The sequence below is a fragment of the Equus quagga genome, chromosome 2, assembly GCF_021613505.1.
Source record: "Equus quagga isolate Etosha38 chromosome 2, UCLA_HA_Equagga_1.0, whole genome shotgun sequence".
Classification (NCBI taxonomy): Eukaryota; Metazoa; Chordata; class Mammalia; order Perissodactyla; family Equidae; genus Equus; species Equus quagga.
The window spans coordinates 96,914,387-96,931,275 of record NC_060268.1 but is presented as its reverse complement, the minus strand read 5'-3'; the positions used below and the strand labels follow the sequence as shown (position 1 = coordinate 96,931,275).

At 60.2% G+C, this 16,889-nt stretch overlaps 1 protein-coding gene across 1 annotated transcript; it reads left to right on the top strand.

The window, feature by feature from the left end:
- The first annotated feature begins 471 nt into the window (after nt 1–471).
- On the top strand, nt 472–16,681 carry MAT1A (methionine adenosyltransferase 1A). Its single transcript, XM_046654659.1, has 10 exons — nt 472–595; nt 685–1,005; nt 4,154–4,231; nt 5,010–5,132; nt 7,765–7,877; nt 8,232–8,375; nt 12,448–12,666; nt 13,779–13,961; nt 14,252–14,385; nt 15,040–16,681. The coding sequence occupies exons 2-10, from the start codon at nt 912–914 to the stop codon at nt 15,140–15,142; spliced, it is 1,191 nt and encodes a 396-aa protein (XP_046510615.1). The 5' UTR covers nt 472–595; nt 685–911; the 3' UTR covers nt 15,143–16,681.
- The last annotated feature ends 208 nt before the right edge of the window (nt 16,682–16,889 follow it).

Here is a 16,889-nt window from a genome sequence, read left to right as displayed (position 1 = left end):
AGGACTGAATATCTAGATTTTTAATTGATCATCTGGAAGCTTTGGGACAGTGGACTCTGATAATTTCCCTGTAAGGAGTCTGTCTCTTGAGAACGTTGTTCTTCGTCACCTGTCCAGATACATTTTTACTGTCTTGCTTGTTAACGTGACTTCCGGAATCCTGGAGAAGCTGGTCTCTATTAGCAGAAAAGTGTGGACTCAAAAGCTTTTCCTCTAAAACGAGTCCGTTGTGTAACATCCCAGCTGCCTCAGAACACAGGTGCTGCTCTTGCTCCAAGAAGGTGGAGGGGGACGGGCCAGATCCTGACCAGGCGTGGGGGAGGCGTGGGCCCCGCCAGCGAAGGCCGCCCGTGTTGCAATCTCAGCCTGAACCATATCTCTGGGAAAGAGTCCTGCCTGTTAGTGTTCCTGAGGAGCCACGGCCCCTCGCCCCCCGCGTGGGGTGTTGGCCTTGGAGAAATGTGGAGGTTAGCTGCAGAGCCGAAGCGCGTCCACGAGGAGCTTCATTCTGCAGAATCTACACAGCCTTCCTCCCCACACGTCGACCAGAAGCTCAGGCCTTGGGAAATCAGACTAAGGACCGAAATTCCTCAAGGTAAGAGGACCCCCCCCCCCCCCCCCAGAAATGGACTCCTCCAACTTTCTCACATGGTTTTTCAGGCACTTTCACTTTCCCATATATAGGAGTCACTCAGGAGCGAGCTCTGACCAGTCGGAGGGAGTGACATATCCCTGTTTGGCCCCTCCCTCCCGCCCATCCTCGCTTTCCCCGCGTGCTTGCACGCAGTTGGGCAGCGGTGATCCAGGGGCTGTGCCAGAGGCAAGCCTGTTGGGTCTAAAGAAAAAAAGTCAGGCAAAGTCACAGCATTAAGACTGTTGCCTTGAAGAAGCGAGTGGAGAAGTGTGAGAAGATGAACGGACCGGTGGACGGCTTGTGCGACCACTCCCTGAGTGAGGAAGGGGCCTTCATGTTCACATCGGAGTCTGTAGGAGAGGGGCACCCGGGTGAGTAGGCGCCGGGACCCACGGCAGCCTGTCGAGGGGTCCCTTTCCTGGAGGTCCTGAAAACAACTTGTTAGTTATTAGAAGGGGTCTCTGGAAGAACAATATGAAGTGCTTTCTATTCTATTGATTTGTAGTTTTGTAAAACAGTGACTCAATATGCAAATGATAAACTGTAAGTGAGTGACGCCAGGGGTCCGTGCTGCTGCCCACCACCTGTGTCTCGTCACGCGGGGCCACAGCAGAGAACACACACTGGTCGGCTAGACATGTCACACGTAGAAAGTACCGTCAGATATAAACTTTATGTGTGTATATATATATATTTTTTTTTTGAGTGAAGCTTTAACTTGTCGTCAGTGAGCAGCTCATGTCGGCAGAGAGCATTTCCTGCAGACCGTGGGTCACTAAGTTCTGCATGTGAAGTGCGTGTGGGTTAGAAAGGGCCGCGGCGCATTCCAGTGGGCGCGGAGATAGGTCTCTGGTCCTGGAAGTCTCAGACGCATCGTATGAGGGGAGGGCAGCCACCTCCTGACGTGGAAGGAATGGAAAGCAGTGTTTTGGTCCCTGAACGGAAGGTGGACTTGAGAAATGGGGAACCAAGAGAGCTGCTGTCGCGACAGCAAGACACATCAGAGCCCCTGGAACAGAGTTCTCCCACTGCAGGAGCATCAGCATCGCCCAGCGGGCCCCATCCCCGGAGTTTCTGAGGCAGCAGGTCTTGGGTGACGCTCAAGAATTTGCATTTTTAGTAAATTCCCAGGAGATGCTGATGCTGCTGGTGTGGGAACCACGCTGTGAGACCCACTGTCCCGGGAGAGCCCTGGGGGCCAGACACACTGATTTATGTGCTTTGCCGCTTTTTCAAAATTCATTTGAATGTTTGAAGTTTTTGGTAACTTATGACCAAGTCTACTGTTTTCCATCTTCCTCATCCTTGTTCTCTCAGAGACTTAACTCTCGTACCTTGTCACTTAGCTTTAGACGTGTCAGTGCTACTCCTTCCACCTGCTTTAGCCAGCGATTCTCAGCTGCGGGCGATTCTCAAGGATCCCAAGGGCATCTCGTAATGTCTGGAAACCTCCTTGGTTGTCACAGCCGTGTGGGGAGCGGATGTGAGACCGGCCGTCAGTGGATCGAGGACGGGTGTGCTTCTAAACGTCCTGAATGCACAGGACCAGCCCCCACAACAAAGAATTTTTCAGGCCCCAATGTCAGTGGTGCTGCTGCTGAGAAACCTGGGCCTAAACTGGGTTTTGCACGTGACTTAGCTCAACAGGATGCAAATGCCCTCTTTCGCTGTGAGCAACTTTACAAAGTTGCTCGGTTTACTGTGCTTGTAATCGCAGAGGCACTGCTGTGTCTGCCACGTTCTGGACAGCTCCCTGGCTTGTGACGACTGTATGTCGTTTGGCAGAAGGCACATATGTAGGATTTGCTCCACCTGGAGGCAGTGGGTGCTTCCGCACGCTGCGGCCAGTGGTCCCATCACACACACAGCAATGTGCTCAGCGGACGGAGGGGAAGATCCCAGCCAGTCAGCCGGTGGTCGTGTCCACTGCTGGGCAGCCCTGCAGCCCGTCCCACCCCCCACTCACTTTCCTCTAAGGCTGGGTGATGTGCTGCTTGCCCTTCCAGCGCTGAATTCCTCTCCACCAGAAAGATGAAATTAATGCTTCTTTTTCAACTTTCGAGAAGACCAGCTGTTGGCTGTCTTAAGGCTCCTCAGTGACAGTGACAGAAAGTTTGAAAGCCTGAAGACACGGGCGTGATCTTGGGCTGTGGGGCGATCTCATACCCCTGCTCCACCCCAGCTTTGCTCCTAGCACCCCTCATCCCACCCCGCTGTGTGCACTGGGAGCACGTGCCCCTGTCTGTGAAATGAGCAGAGTCGCCTATGTCGGCGTGTCCTGGGAGTCCTGACGGGCCGGGCCCAGAGCGGGTGCGTGAGCAGCAGGAGGCCATTGTTGGTGGGTGTGCAGGGCACAACTCAGACAGATGTGGATTCACAGCTGGGACCTGCCCTCGGCAGGAGGCCAGGTTGCAAGCACAAACGTAGGTTTAGTAGCAGTTTCAGAAGGGAAGATGAAAGAATTCACCGTTAATGGCAGATTAACGGACATTTTTCATTACAGAACTTAATATGCACTTTTGAGAGCAGAACTGCTTGATTCTGGGTCTTAATTTAAAAACTTAAAAAAAACAAGAGGGATACAAGGACACTTGGAGGTGATGGATATGAGGATTACTTTGATTGTGGTAATAGTAACAGGAGTGTAGACATATGTCCAAACTCAGCAAATTGTATGTATTAATTATATGCAGATTTTTGGTATAACAGTTATATCTCAATAAAGCTGGAAAAAGCTTATTGATTTATTAAGAGCAGCCTCTGTGGGTGTTCTGGTATGTGTCAATAGAGCACTTTTATTTCTGAATTTGTGGGCACTGACAGTTCACAGTTCACGTGAAAGAGCCAGAGTGTGTTTGTGCACTTGGTGGTCTGCACGCTCCACCAGGCACAGTCTTGAAGGCGAGCAGTGGACGAGTGAGGTCAGATGGCAGCTCCTGTGCAGTTCTGTCGCCGCCCTGAGACTGAGGGGTCAGACAGCTCTTTGAACACCTGGCCCCGGGGAGGGTCTGAGAGCAGCAACGGAAATGTCCTGTGGAACAGCACTGCCGCCCTGAGGTCTCCTGCAGAGTCCTTCCCATGGGGCTGCGGCTCTGGGCGTTCATCTCGTGGACACTGCGGTACAGCGTGAACGTTTGTCCATCTGATTTACACCTCGGCACCTAGAGTCACTGATGTTATTGGGACTTTTCTAGATATTAGGATTGAAGGAAATACGCTGAGCAATGAGAGACTTGTTAGTACAATGTGCGTGTTTTCTGTGTACGTGCGTGTGAATTGCTTTAGACTCAGAACTGGTTTGGGAATATATTTCATTTTTAGGGAATTCTGTGAGTTTATATAATATACATCATCTAAAATTAGAAATAAAAGTGTCAAAATTTTCTAATCTCTCATATTTAAAAAAAGTGTCCTCTTAGGTGGATTTGCTATGTACACTGACGAAGCATCTAGCTATTTAACATTTCAGTGTGTTACACCCACTGTGTCTGTGACTCACACCTGCTCATTTGTGTGCAGATAAGATCTGCGACCAGATCAGTGATGCGGTGCTGGATGCCCACCTCAAGCAAGACCCTGACGCCAAGGTGGCCTGTGGTAAGACGCACCCCATCCTTCCCGCTGGAGCCTTGGCGGGCTGGGCGTGAACCTCTGCCTGCACTGAGGCCCGGGGCCCGGCAGAGGCATGGCCTCTAGGGCCTGGGGCCAGAGGGGGTCAGGTCAGCCCTCGCACTACACTGAGGGGGTCATGGGTGCAGCCTAATCGGGCCTTGGCCAGGGTCACAGGGCAGCACTGCCTGGTGTAGAGCCCCAGCCCCGTCTCCTTGCTGTCTCAGCACCATGTAGATGGGTCCTTCCCTCTCCAGTGCATTCAGCACACAGGGTCCCATGTCCCTCTGGGGGAGACTTTCCTGAGGTCTTCGTGGACAGCTGAGGGGCAGGCCGGCCTGGCGCCATCCTCGCTCAGGGTCCCACTCCCTAAAGCCCGAGTGGCGTCAGCAACAAGGGGCGGGAGAGGCCTCATGCGTGTTGACCGCATTCTTCCTGATGACTGCAGACTGCGTGGTCTCGCTTCAGTCCACACAGCAGTCTTCTTATCGTCATCCAACAGCTGGGGAAACAGGCTAAATAGGTTGTTCAGGATCACAGAGGCAGCGAGAGCCTGGTGTGGAAGCTCAGTGTGACGATTCTTTGTGAGGCGTGGCTCCCCCAGCAGCGCTGAATGGCTGGCAGGCGTGCTGGGGTTTCCTCCTTCCGTTAGCCTTGACCTCTTCTTTTTGGAGCTCGTCCCCTGTGAGGCTCCGTGCTGGCCTCCTCCCTGTCCCCGTGAGAGGTCTGGCCCCCTGGCACGCAGCCACCATGTTTCTCCCTGCAGAGACGGTGTGCAAGACGGGCATGGTGCTGCTGTGTGGGGAGATCACCTCCATGGCCGCGGTGGACTACCAGCGGGTGGTGAGGGACACCATCAAGCACATCGGCTACGACGACTCTGCCAAGGGTGAGGCGGGGCCCCGGGCCTGAAGGACGCACGGTCCCTGCCGGGCCCTGAGGCTGAGTCAGAGCAGGGCGCCCTGTCCTTGGGAGGTGCACATACCACCAGAGAGAAGCATGCCAACCCAGCTGGTCAGGGTCCAGGGGTCACACTCTCTGGCAGCAGGGTGGCAGCCCAGGTGACGGTGCTCAGCCGAGCCAGCCCATGATGGTTGGGTGTTGACTTTGGTCCTGGTCAAGGTCCTGACTTCCTGGGCCTTTGGAAGAGGAAGCAGCGCTGAGTGGCAGGTGCCCTCTGGGGCCCGCATTCTCTGCCAGGCCCTGGGACCGGCCTCCTGTTTGTGTCGTCTGCTTTAACGTTTGAGGAGCTCGGCTGTCCTTGTGCAGCTGGGGAATGAGGCTTAGAGATGGAATCGTTGGTGTAAGGCGACACAGTCAGTAAGCAGCTGCCCTGCTGCGAACGCCTGTGCTTCCTGCTAAACTAGGCCGCTTCCCGTTACAGACGAAGGATGCTGATGGCAGGTGAAGGAGTCAGGCTGGCCCAGGCGGGCTCCAGCACCAAGAGTGTGGGAGCATAATGCCCCGGGAAGGGGCTCGGGTCCTGGAAGGGATGGAGGAAGAGGGGCTGAGAGCCACGAAGGATTGAGGGCCCAAAGCAGATTCCAACGTCTAAGATGGGCAGGCCAGCAATGGGCCCAGCCAGGGGGTGCCTCGAAGGACGTGGCATGAAGGCTGGATGCTGAGGGCCTGTGTATGCTGACGTCCCACTTACCGGGTGTTTGGGGAGACGTGTGGCACCTTTGTGAGTCCAGGCAGGCTGGGAGGATGACTTGTAGCTTCATGGGTGAGAGAGGCACGTGCTGTGTGAGGCACAGACACGTGGAACTGTGGGCTCCCCCCGAGGACTCCCTGGGGCACATGGAAGTTTCAGGGGTGTATCCAGAGTCGCTGGGAAGAGAGCCACTGAGCACGGGGAGCTCTCCCAGCCAGTACAGGGGGCCCCCGTGGAGGAAACGCCAGTCCCAGGGCAGCAGCTTCCCGACGTGTTACCAAGCAGGGAAAGCCGGCTTGTGCATGTACGTTTAGACCTTGTCCGAGAGCAAGCCTTGCTCTGCGTGAGGTGGCAGGGACTTTCTCCAGGAGGTGGTGGCCTCTGGGAAGGGAGGAGTGAGAGCCAGCTCTGCTTGGCCGCTGGGTGCCCGGCCTGTCGGTGGGCCTGCTCCCGGCGCCCAGCGGCCAGGGGCTCACAGCTCCTCGCTGCTCTTTGCTGGGGGGTTGCCAGGCTCGCTGTCTTTCCAAGCCCTGCTCCCCTACCCATAGTCCCCTAAACAAGGTTTCCACATCACTTCGGAGCCCTGGACTGGTTTTCAGTGCTGCGAAGATTATTTAGAGAGTGATTAGGTGAAATGCAGTGTTTAGTGCAAAACTGGCGAGTCCTCCGCTGCTCGCTACAGGCTGTTCAGATTCATGCGTTCAGAGCCATTCGGTGGGAACAGGAGGCTGCAAGGACGAGGTGGCCCGTGCTCCTGGGTTGGGGGCACTGCCCACGGTGTCGACAGCACAGCAGCAATGAGGGGCTATGCCAGGGCCGGCCATTTCCCAGAGCTCGTGGGTTTAGGCGTGCGGGAAGGAAGGAGTGTCCGTGGCCGACGGGCCTCAAGGAGGTGGGAAAGTGGAAACGCCCCGTTTACGGCTGAGCCCAGCCTGTGGGCTGGAGTGGGGTGGGAGGGCCGTGGGCTGAGGAGCTTCTGTTTGGCCGGTTTGGCGGTAGGTCCCCACTGAAGCGTGTGCAGCGACAGTAGGTTGGTCTGGATTTGTGTGTTTGTAAGCCTGTCTGGCGGCCTGTGGAGGGCAGAGACTGGGAGGAGGGGACAGTCTGCTGTCACTAATGCGTGACCCGGTGCTGGGCCCCTGCGTGTTGTAGCTCCTCATTCACACATCCCGGCAGCCGAGTCCGGGGGGGCCGTGAGGACCGGTAGAGCTTGGTCTGTGCGCCGTGGCCCCGCATGGGTCCCCGGGCTTCCCTGCGCCTGGCTGGGGAGCACCAGCCTCCCTCTGTGCCGGGGCTTTGGGAATGGGCAGACGGGCCTCGGCCTCCAGAGGGGTGCTTTTCCGTCTTGCCGCAGGCCCTGCGCACAGCTCGGGATCCGAGGGCTCGACTCCAGGAATCTCTGGGTTGTCGCTGTGCACTCTTCGTTCAGGCTGTGAATTCTTGGTGTGCGCTCACGCCTGGGCGCTGGGGGCGGTGCTGGAAGGGCCCTTGATGTCCACCCCGCACCCCGACTTCGGACTGGGTCCTGGGAGGGCCCCCGGGAGCAGCGAGGGCAGGGCCGTGCGGCGCCTGCCTGCCCTTGGCTCAGAGCAGCGTGGATGTCGCTGCAGTTCTGTGCAGGATGCAGACTTGAAGGAGGGAGAACTGAACACAGAAAGATGCGCTGCAGAAGCTTCTCTTTGGCTGGCGAGCTCCACAGAACAGCGCGGGGAGATAGGGGCCTTCCCGCTGCGGGCCTTGGCCCCTGGCCACACTGATCCCGGCTCACGGGAGACCCCCCCAACCCGCCCCCCGCCACGGTGCCTGCCCGCGTGGGGAGCTCACAGCCTCCTCGACGCGCCCTCAGGCCTGCCTCCCCTGTGCCTAGGCTTCGACTTCAAGACCTGCAATGTGCTGGTGGCGCTGGAGCAGCAGTCCCCGGACATCGCCCAGTGTGTCCATCTGGACAGAAATGAAGAGGATGTCGGTGCTGGAGACCAGGTCCCTAGGCACTGGGCGTGCAGTCGTTGTCTCTGCCCTGACTCTGCCTTGTGCCGAGGCGCTAGCCGGGGAAGTGCATGCGTAAAGGCGTAATACTACGTGGGATGGACCCCACGTCCTGGCGGGGAGCTGTGTGCCTGGAGAGGGTGGGACACCTCCGCTTCCGGGCAGTGACTTGGGGGCGTGGGCCTGTCTCCCTGTCCCAGAGCGTTAGGGCTGGGCCCCAGTCTGCCCCCTGCAAGTGCCCCGTGCGGATGCCACACGCGCGAGGCCCCGGGACAGGGTACTGCCGAGTGTTGGCCGCGGCCGCGGGGTCTGCAGTGGGTGCAGTGCTGTCGCTCTCTCCCTGTGCAGGGCTTGATGTTTGGCTATGCCACGGACGAGACTGAGGAGTGCATGCCCCTCACCATCGTGCTCGCGCACAGGCTCAACGCCCGCATGGCCGAGCTGAGGCGTGCCGGGGTGCTGCCCTGGCTGAGGCCAGACTCCAAGACTCAGGTGGGCCTCCTGTGCCGCCTCCGCAGGGCTCCAGACGCGCATGGCGAGCACCCCCGCGTCCTGCCCACCCTCGTCCTCGAGAGGAGCAGATGTTCAGTCCGGGCGCTCAGACAACTGTTGATTGTGAAAAGAACTATTTAATGAAATAGGTGTTTTCTCCCCCCTACATTTTATTATGAGGAATTTAAAAAATCTGGAAAGAACAGTTCTAGATGTTTCTGCTTTCTTGGCGTGTGTTGCCTCTGTTATGCGACCCGCGCTTGGCACCACCTGCTGCTTAACCGCGTCAGAGGGTGTTGCTACCTGTCCGCAGACAGTCCCGCCTCGAGCGAAGCCTGAACACGCCATGAATGGTCCCGTCAGCACCTCTCTCTGGCCCTTTCTCCATGTTTCTCATAAAAGGGCTTTACCTTTGCTGTTTCTGACCCTCCGTGCCCACGGGCCTTGACCTCTCCGCTCCCGCCCCACTTAGATCCTAAGTCTGTACTTGAAGGTGAAGGTGATGCAGGTGTCACAGGCGCCCGGGGTGGGGGGTGCTCCTCTCCCAGGGCCCTGGTTTGCCCTCCCCTCCCTGCCCTGTTTTGCCCTGACCACCCCTCTGCTCCAGATGCCCTCCTGGCTCCCCTCCCGGCACCCTTCCCACCCTTCCGTGGGTTCTCCACGCTTCTCCTTCACTCTGTCTCCCCTTCTGCCCTCGCTGTGGATCCAGGGTTCCCCTCCGCGCACTCAGATCTCCAGCATCTTCCACCAGCCCCATTTCCCATTCGCCCCGCAAACAGATGCGCTCGGAGACCACTCAGCTGAGGAACCCCACCCCACCCCTCCGTCTTGCTTCCTGCAGAGCACACGCTCCAGCCCGTTCCCCAGGCCAGCTGGCCGGGGTCGGCGCTGTGCCCTCCCAAGGGTCTCCCTGCCGGGAAACTGCAGTTCATTCCCCGTGAGCTTCACTTTTAATATCCTCACGTCTGCTCAGCACCTTCTACGTCTGTCCACTTCCGTGGGGCGACATCCTACTTGTTGTTCTGGCTTTCAAAGCCTTGCTTGGTTTTCCCGCTTTACCGTCCTCAGCCCCCCTCCCCATCTGTGTTAACCCTGCTGTTTCACTCAGTTCGCCTCGTTTCTTGGTGCTTGTCCCCTGCGCTCCACTCCCACCCCTCGCCTCCCTCAGAATCCTGTGCATCCCTGGGCCGCCGCGTGCCCGCCCCCCCGCTGGTTTCCCTGGCAGCCTCGGGCTGCTCTCGCTGCGGTGCTTGGCATTTGGCGGCAGGGTTTCTAGCTCTCATGGTGCCTGCGTCTCTGTTCCCTTAGTCCGCGTGCACAGAGACGCCTCTTCCTCACCAGCTATGAGGCAGCACAGGGCAGAGGCTGGGGCAGGGAGGCCGCTGTGGCCTCGGGACGCCCGCGTCGTCCATATGACCCCCACGGGGAGGTGAACCGCCGGCATCCCCGGGTGTGCTTTGAGGTTGTGGAGCATGACAGCTAAAGTACAGAGATGACGATGGCACAGAAAGGGGCACGTGCTGTTGGCACCACTGCCCCATCCCATTCCGGAGCTGTGCTGTGAGGAGAAGCAGGGTGGAGCGTCTCAGAAAGGGAATCCTGGAGCAGGGCTGGGAGGAAGGGAGTGGAGCCACCTGTGTGAGAGCGAGGACCTGAGGCCCCACCTGTCGGTGGCTGCCGTGGCTGGGCCTCCTTCGCTGTGTTCGTGATGCACGGTCTCCGGGTCTCTACCACAGCCAGCTGGGTTTCCCTTCCTGCAGAGATAAACTGAATTCTCTTGAAAATGCTACTTTGGATGCCAAAGTCTGCCTCGCTCCCCTACACAGGCGGGCCTGGGCTGGCGAGGATGGGGTGCAGGTGTGGGTGTGCTGACAGCTCCCCACGGCCCCCTGGGTGAGGCCGCCCCACCATGGGGAGCACTGTGCCAGGAGCAGTCTCCAGGCCTCCTCTGTGCCTGTCGGGGAAGGGTTTTCACTGTCTAACTGGAGTGCTGACCGTGAACAGGATGGATCTTTCCACCTGAACAAATTCTTGCTGCTGATACTGAGAACTGAGTGGCCACCCAGGTGCTATTTCTGACCCTGGTCAGAGTTGTGTTTTCCATGGAGTATTTTCCCCATGTCTTGCTGACGTGATGAGATGAGAGTGGTGCCTGGGGCCCTCTGCTCTTCCCCAGTTCTGTGGTCCTCCAAGGACGCTGCTGGGCATTGGCTCAGAGTGGGGGATCTGGCAGGGGGGCAGTGGAGACCGGCCGCAGGGGCTCCCTAGGGTGTGGCCTTGCCCTGAGGCTGGATGCAGCAGACGTGGTCCTGGAGCTGGCACAGGGCCTCGCCCCCTGGGACCCCTCTGCGTCACTCCAGTGCCCTCTCACAGGCCCCGTGTGTGCAGTCAGCGCTTGTGGTTGTCTCAGTTCACAGATGTCAGTGCGCATCTACCCGCCTCCCCAGGATCACACCCTTTGGACAGGCTCTTTCTCCTCTTTCCTCTGGGCCCACCCATTGCTCTTCAGACCAGGCAGGACACATGATCAGAGCTCTATACCGGGCCAGTGTTTGAGGGCTCTCTGGGGGCTGCAGGTGTAGCCCCGGGGAGGTGCCGTGTGCTGCCCTGTGGTCCTGTCCAGGCCGAGGGTGTGGAGCAGTCCTGTGCCTGCCGGCCAGCTGGCCTAGCTACACTTCTGCAGGCCCCCCCCCCCCCCCCCCCCCCCCCCCCCCGTCCCCGCTCCCGCCCCCCCCCCGCCCGCGCGGGGGGGGGGGGGGGGCGCCCGCCCCCCGCCCCCCCCGGCCCCCCCCCCCCCTCCCGCCCCCCCCCCCCCCCCCCCCGTGGTCCCTCCGGGCACTGCTTTTGTGGGTCCATGTGCTTTGGGTAGCAGTGGGCTTGTGGTTCCAGCACATCCCTCAGGGTCTTGAGTGACAGCCTGCTGGGCAGTGCCCCAGCTACCAGGCCACACGGCTGTAGGTCCGAGTCCAGCTTTGCTGGCTGTGTGATCTTGATCACAGCATCTTTACAGTGGGCCCAGTGACGGCGCCTCGGCTTCTGGCGTGGCTTCTGGCATCTGGTGTGTGCCATCAGTGCCAGTTTCTTCTCCAGCCTCATCCGCCATCCTCACCGTCTCCTCCCCTCACTCTGCAAGCCCATGGCACCTGGCGCCTTTGGTGCCATCAGGCCAGGCTGCGACACTGGCTCCTGTGCTCATGGTGTGTTGGTGGAGATGGGGAGACGGTGCTGTCTGTGCGGCTGTGGGGCAACACAAGCTTCCAGGCCAGGTGGAGCTGGGCTCTGCTCTTTGGCTTCTCGCTGGCTGGCGTGTGGCTTCAGTCACCTTGTTCCACTTCTCACGGGCCTGTTTTCTCATTTGTAAAATGGAGATGATACTGCCTATCTGGCCTAAATATCAATTGATAATGCATAGAATGGACCCAGAAGTGACCCTCATGGTGGCGGTGGGTGTGAGGTACGTCCCTGTGCCTGGTCCGCAAGGGCACTGAGGCGGCTGCCTTTCCCTTGTGCTCTCTGTGTTCCCTTGCTTTTCCCCAAACGCCTGGGGCTGGCAGTGCAGACATGCGGCTCCCTGTCTCCATGGCCCGCGCCCCTCCCATCCTGTCCCCACGGCGGGCACGTCTGCTGGCCCCTGTGCCTCCAGAGCTCCTCCGCTTGGGGCTGGGTGGCTGGCATGTGGCCGTGGACTCCTGGGTTCCTCGGTAGGAGCCCGCGTGCCTTGGCCCCAGGCCACAGAGGGTCCAGAGAGGGCTCTGGCCAGAGGGCCATTTGTCATCACCCAGAACCCTCTGAGATGGAGGGAGGGGAGTCTAGTGGGTCACGGAGTGGAAACTCTAGAACCTGAGGCCATGAGTGGCACCAACTGTGGTCACAGGTGGGAGTAGCTTGTGCTTGATTCCCAGTCATCCCAACGCCACAGTGTGTGAGATTAAATGTCCTGAAGGTCCTTTGAGGCTGGAGGGCCCGTGGCCCCTGGGAGCCCTGCTGCCTCCCGGGTACCTGTGCCAGCAGCAGTGTGTCCTCAGCTCGGGACGGGGCCTCACGCTGTGTGCCCTGCCCTTCTGACTGACAGGTGACCGTCGAGTACGTGCAGGACAAGGGCGCCGTCATCCCCGTGCGCGTCCACACCATCGTCATCTCTGTGCAGCATGACGAAGACATCACGCTGGAGGACATGCGCAGGGCCCTGAAGGAGCAGGTGATCAGGGCCGTGGTGCCGGCCAAGTACCTGGACGGGGACACCATCTACCACCTGCAGCCCAGCGGGCGGTTCGTCATCGGAGGTCCCCAGGTATGCCCTCGTCTCTGGGTGAGGCCTTGACGCACCTGTGTTGCTAGGTGGCTCACCTCGCTGAGCACAAGGGCTGCAGGAGGAAGCTGTGTGTGACCAGCCGGGCCTGGGCGTGGGCAGAACGTGCAGTGGGCTCGCTCCCTGCCGGGCCCGCTGTGTGTCCTCAGTGTGTGAGGAGCCGGGGACGTGTGCCTGGGAGTCTCCATGTCGTGCTGCCTGGCCCTCCCACTCCAGACACCTGGTGCCTGCCCGGCTGCAGCTGCTCCTGCGCAGGTGCCAGCTCAGCTCTGCAGGCGACTGGCCTTCCCGGTGCCGTCTACTGGGTCCCTGCCGCAGGGCACCCTACGCACTCCTGGGCCCCAAGGTGTGCAGTGCTGTAGGAGGGGACCCCCGCTGCTCCGCCCCCTGCCCCTCGGGAGTGAGGATGAGGGGTGGGCGGGGCCTCCCAGAGGCTGCTGAAGCTACCCAGGGCCTCGGCCATCAGGGTGTTGCCACGAAGCGGAGCCCCCGTGGCGGGTCCTGTGTCCACATGTAGTGCAGAAACACGGGCCTAGAGAACGGTGAAGCTGGTTTTCCTACAGGACTTCTCCAAGCTCATGCTGGTGTGGACTGTGTGTCTCTAAGAGGGGAGATGACAAGCACTTTCCTCCAATCATTTAACACAGAGCCCCCCCCCCCCCCATCTTTATTGACGGGTGGTGCACAGAGCAGACCCCTGAGGAAACGGGCCGTGTGGCATCTGCTGCACAGTACCAGCCAGGCCACAGCCGGGGGCACTTGTTACGGCCCAATCCCCTCCTGCGGTGGGATTTCTCCTTCATGACCAACTCAGGAAACCAAGGCACGAGGAGCTGGCTGTGAGCCCAGCTGCCACCTTCTCATGAGGCTCCGACAGGTCTCCCGCCTTTGGTAAGTGGTGGGGACTGACCTGGGGTCCGAGCGCAGGGTTTCTGGCTGTCTCCTCACCCGGCTCTCAGAGAAACGCCCGCAGGCAGTGTCCGGCCCCCTCTCCGAGTGCTGGTCCAGTGGCCGCAGAGCTTCGGCTGCCCCTCCTCCCAGCCGTCTGGGGCTCGGGCTGCCACCTCCCGCTCTGTCCCTCCTCTCCTCCGCAGGGCGACGCAGGCGTCACCGGCCGTAAAATCATCGTGGACACCTACGGCGGCTGGGGTGCGCACGGTGGCGGGGCCTTCTCCGGGAAGGACTACACCAAGGTGGACCGCTCTGCGGCCTACGCTGCCCGCTGGGTGGCCAAGTCCCTGGTGAAGGCGGGGCTGTGCCGGAGAGTGCTGGTGCAGGTGCGTCGCCCGGCCTGCGCCGGACATGCGGGCCTGGCGGGAAGGCCACATGCTCTGTCAAAGGACGAGCCTCTCTGTGTGTCGGGTCGGGCACTGCGGCCAGTCTCCTGAGAATGGGGAGGGGGAGACGAGCGTCTTCAGGGTGGGCAGGACTCTAGGCAGCCGAGGTAGGGGGTGTGTGGGCAACAGACGTCTGGTTCCAGCTGCCCCTTCCCGCCAACGCTGAGGTCTCTGTGAGGGCTGGACCCCTGCACTGAGGCTTCCATCCCGACCTTGGTCTCTTCTGGAAGGTCTCCTACGCCATTAGCGTGGCTGAGCCGCTGTCCATCTCCATCTTCACCTACGGAACCTCCGAGAAGACAGAGAGGGAGCTGCTGGATGTGGTGAACAAGAACTTCGATCTCAGGCCTGGCGTCATCGTCAGGTACAAGTGCAGCTGCTGCAGTGTGGAGGCCGCCTCCTCCCCCCCCAGGCTCACCTCTGCGGGGGCGGGCGTCGGAAAGGAGGATTTCCCACCCCCCGGGAGGAGGGGTCTTCCAGCTCTCACCCCTGCAGAGCACACCCCAAACGCAGCACGTCTGGTGCTCGGGTTGAGGGGCCTCGAGGGTCCCTGCTGGCCGGCAGATACCGACACGGGTGGGTGGGCCACCTTTGAACAGGTGGGGGGGTCTCAGGAAGACAACTGTAAGGCAGAATGGCTGAGAGCCGAGTGGACCAGTCTAGTCCCATCTCCCTTGCCCCTGCTGCCCCCCTGCTCTGAGCCTGGCCTTGTGTGGATGCCGGGCTGGGCCGGGTGGAGGAGCCGAGAGAATGGGGCAGCGAGGCCGGGGTTCAGACCCTGACTCCCAGGTGTGTCTGTGGGTTGGGCCATCCCTGAACCTTGGGGCCTGTTTCCTGGGGCCAGTGGCAGCCGCCTCATAAGACGTGGTGCCTCGAAGGCAGGAAACACGTGGGGAACTGCCCTGAGGGTGGGGACACTCGCCAAGATGCCTTGGCCTGTTACCTACTCCCCTGCTGGAAATAGAGCGAGGGCCTCTGCCTGCCCCTGAGCTGACCCTTCCCTCTGCTGGCCGGGCAGGGACTTGGACTTGAAGAGGCCCATCTACCAGAAGACCGCCTGCTACGGCCACTTTGGGAGGAGCGAGTTCCCCTGGGAAGTTCCCAAGAAGCTTGTGTTTTAGAGGCTGTGCAGCTGAGCCGGCCTCACGGCGGAGGCTCAGGGCGGCAGCATCCTTTTCTCCAGGGTCCCGACTCCCAGATCTCCCAGCCCCTGGGCCACTCACTGCCCGCCGGGCACGCTTCCCCTCTGTCTTGCCCCCTCCCTGTGCTCCCTCCCCCCGGGTCCCCTCCCCGGCAAAGCCAGCCGCCTCTGATCGAGCCATCCCCTGTCGTCGCCTGAATGGCATGAGGCAGGGGCCTCCTGTGCCAGGGCCAGGTCCCCTCGTGAGGATAGTCACGAGGTCCCCGGCCTCTCCTTCAGACCCAGGCGATGTTCACTTAGGGAACCACCCCTGTCAGGAGTACATCCCCCACTCGCCTCCCCCCACAGCCTGACCCTGACCAGCTCCCTCCGCCCCTGCGTGTGCCCTGGCCACTGCACCTCAAACGTCTGGAGGCCCCGTGTGGGCCTGGGTGTGCTGGGCCTGCCCTTGAGTCTGCGGCCAGCACCTGAGCCCAGGCATCACACAGGCCCACCCAGGCTGGGCTCCGTGGGGAGCAGAACAGGGCCCACGTCGCCCAAGCGTCTCCACCTGTAGGGGCTGAGCTAACCTGATCCCATTTCTTCTTCACTGCAACACAATGGGGAGCACCTTGCATAATCCCATTTATGAATGGGGAAACCGAGGCACAGGTCATCTAGGCAACTTGCACAAGGTCCCACTGCTGCCTGTGTCGGAACCTAGATAGGAGTCCAGGAGCTTTGCCTCAGCAGTTCCCCCCTCCATCTCATGCCAGAAGCAAGCCCTGAGGAGGCAGACTGAGGTGAGGCTGTGGCCTCTGCCCCAAGAGCCGAGGCTGCCCCCGGCGAGCCCTGGGCAGGGGTCTACAGAGTCAGCACAGAACCAAAGACTGTTGCATTTGCCTCCTCGTTTTCAGAAGCGGGTTCAGGGTGGGCGGGGCGTCCTGGCCTCTGGGACCAGGCTGGAGTTTGGGATTGAGGAGCAGCCATAGAATCCCGGCCCCTGACCACTCAGGGCCACGTGGGGCTTGGACTTCTGGACTTCTGGGGTCAGTGGTCCAAGTCAAGTCCTGTCCCCTCTGGGCTTCCCGGAGCTGGAAAAGCAGCTTGTCCTGGCATGGGCAGCCTGCTCCTTAAAGAAGGGGCTGCAAGTCTTCAAGGCTTTCTCTCTCTTTGGCCTACTCCCTCCGCTGCAGTCCGAGCGCCATGGGAACACATGGATGAGCCCTCAGACCCCCCTGCATCACGCCTCTGGGCTGGCTCTCCATCACGGGAAAGCTGCTCTGGGGGGGAAGCACCCACATCACCATCACCATAATGTCCCAGCGTGCCTCCCCCAGGTCCCCTCCCTCTCAGCAGATGGAGGCACAGGGCCGTGCTCCTCCTGCTCAGGCAGGTTCGAAGTGAAAATTAAGGGTTTTATACTTTCCCCACCCCCTAAAAAACAGCATCTTTTTTTGCCAACATTGTTTTTATGAAGCTAGAACCTTTATTGACAGCTCCCGCAGGGACAGTGAATAAAAACCCAAGGAGCAAGTGCCCTACGCTGTCTTTGTCAACAAACCCAGAAGCCGCCCCTTCAGGCGGCACTGCCTGCTTCCCCGTCTCGTGGCAAAGTGTGTCCTCTCCTCGGTCCTCTCCTCGGCGCCCGCCTGGGCCATCTGTCCTTGTGGGCTCCTCCGCTGGTGCTGTGCTGAGTCACCCTGTCCGTCTGTGGGGGGCTCCTCCCCAGAGCTGTGCTGAGTCGC

Excerpts from the sequence above, each read along its gene's own strand:
- MAT1A (XM_046654659.1), top strand. The coding sequence starts at position 912 with ATGAACGGACCGGTGGACGGCTTGTGCGACCACTCCCTGAGTGAGGAA. Across the intron at positions 1,006-4,153 it reads TGTAGGAGAGGGGCACCCGG|ATAAGATCTGCGACCAGATC; the intron begins GTGAGTAGGCGC and ends ATTTGTGTGCAG. Across the intron at positions 4,232-5,009 it reads TGACGCCAAGGTGGCCTGTG|AGACGGTGTGCAAGACGGGC; the intron begins GTAAGACGCACC and ends TTCTCCCTGCAG.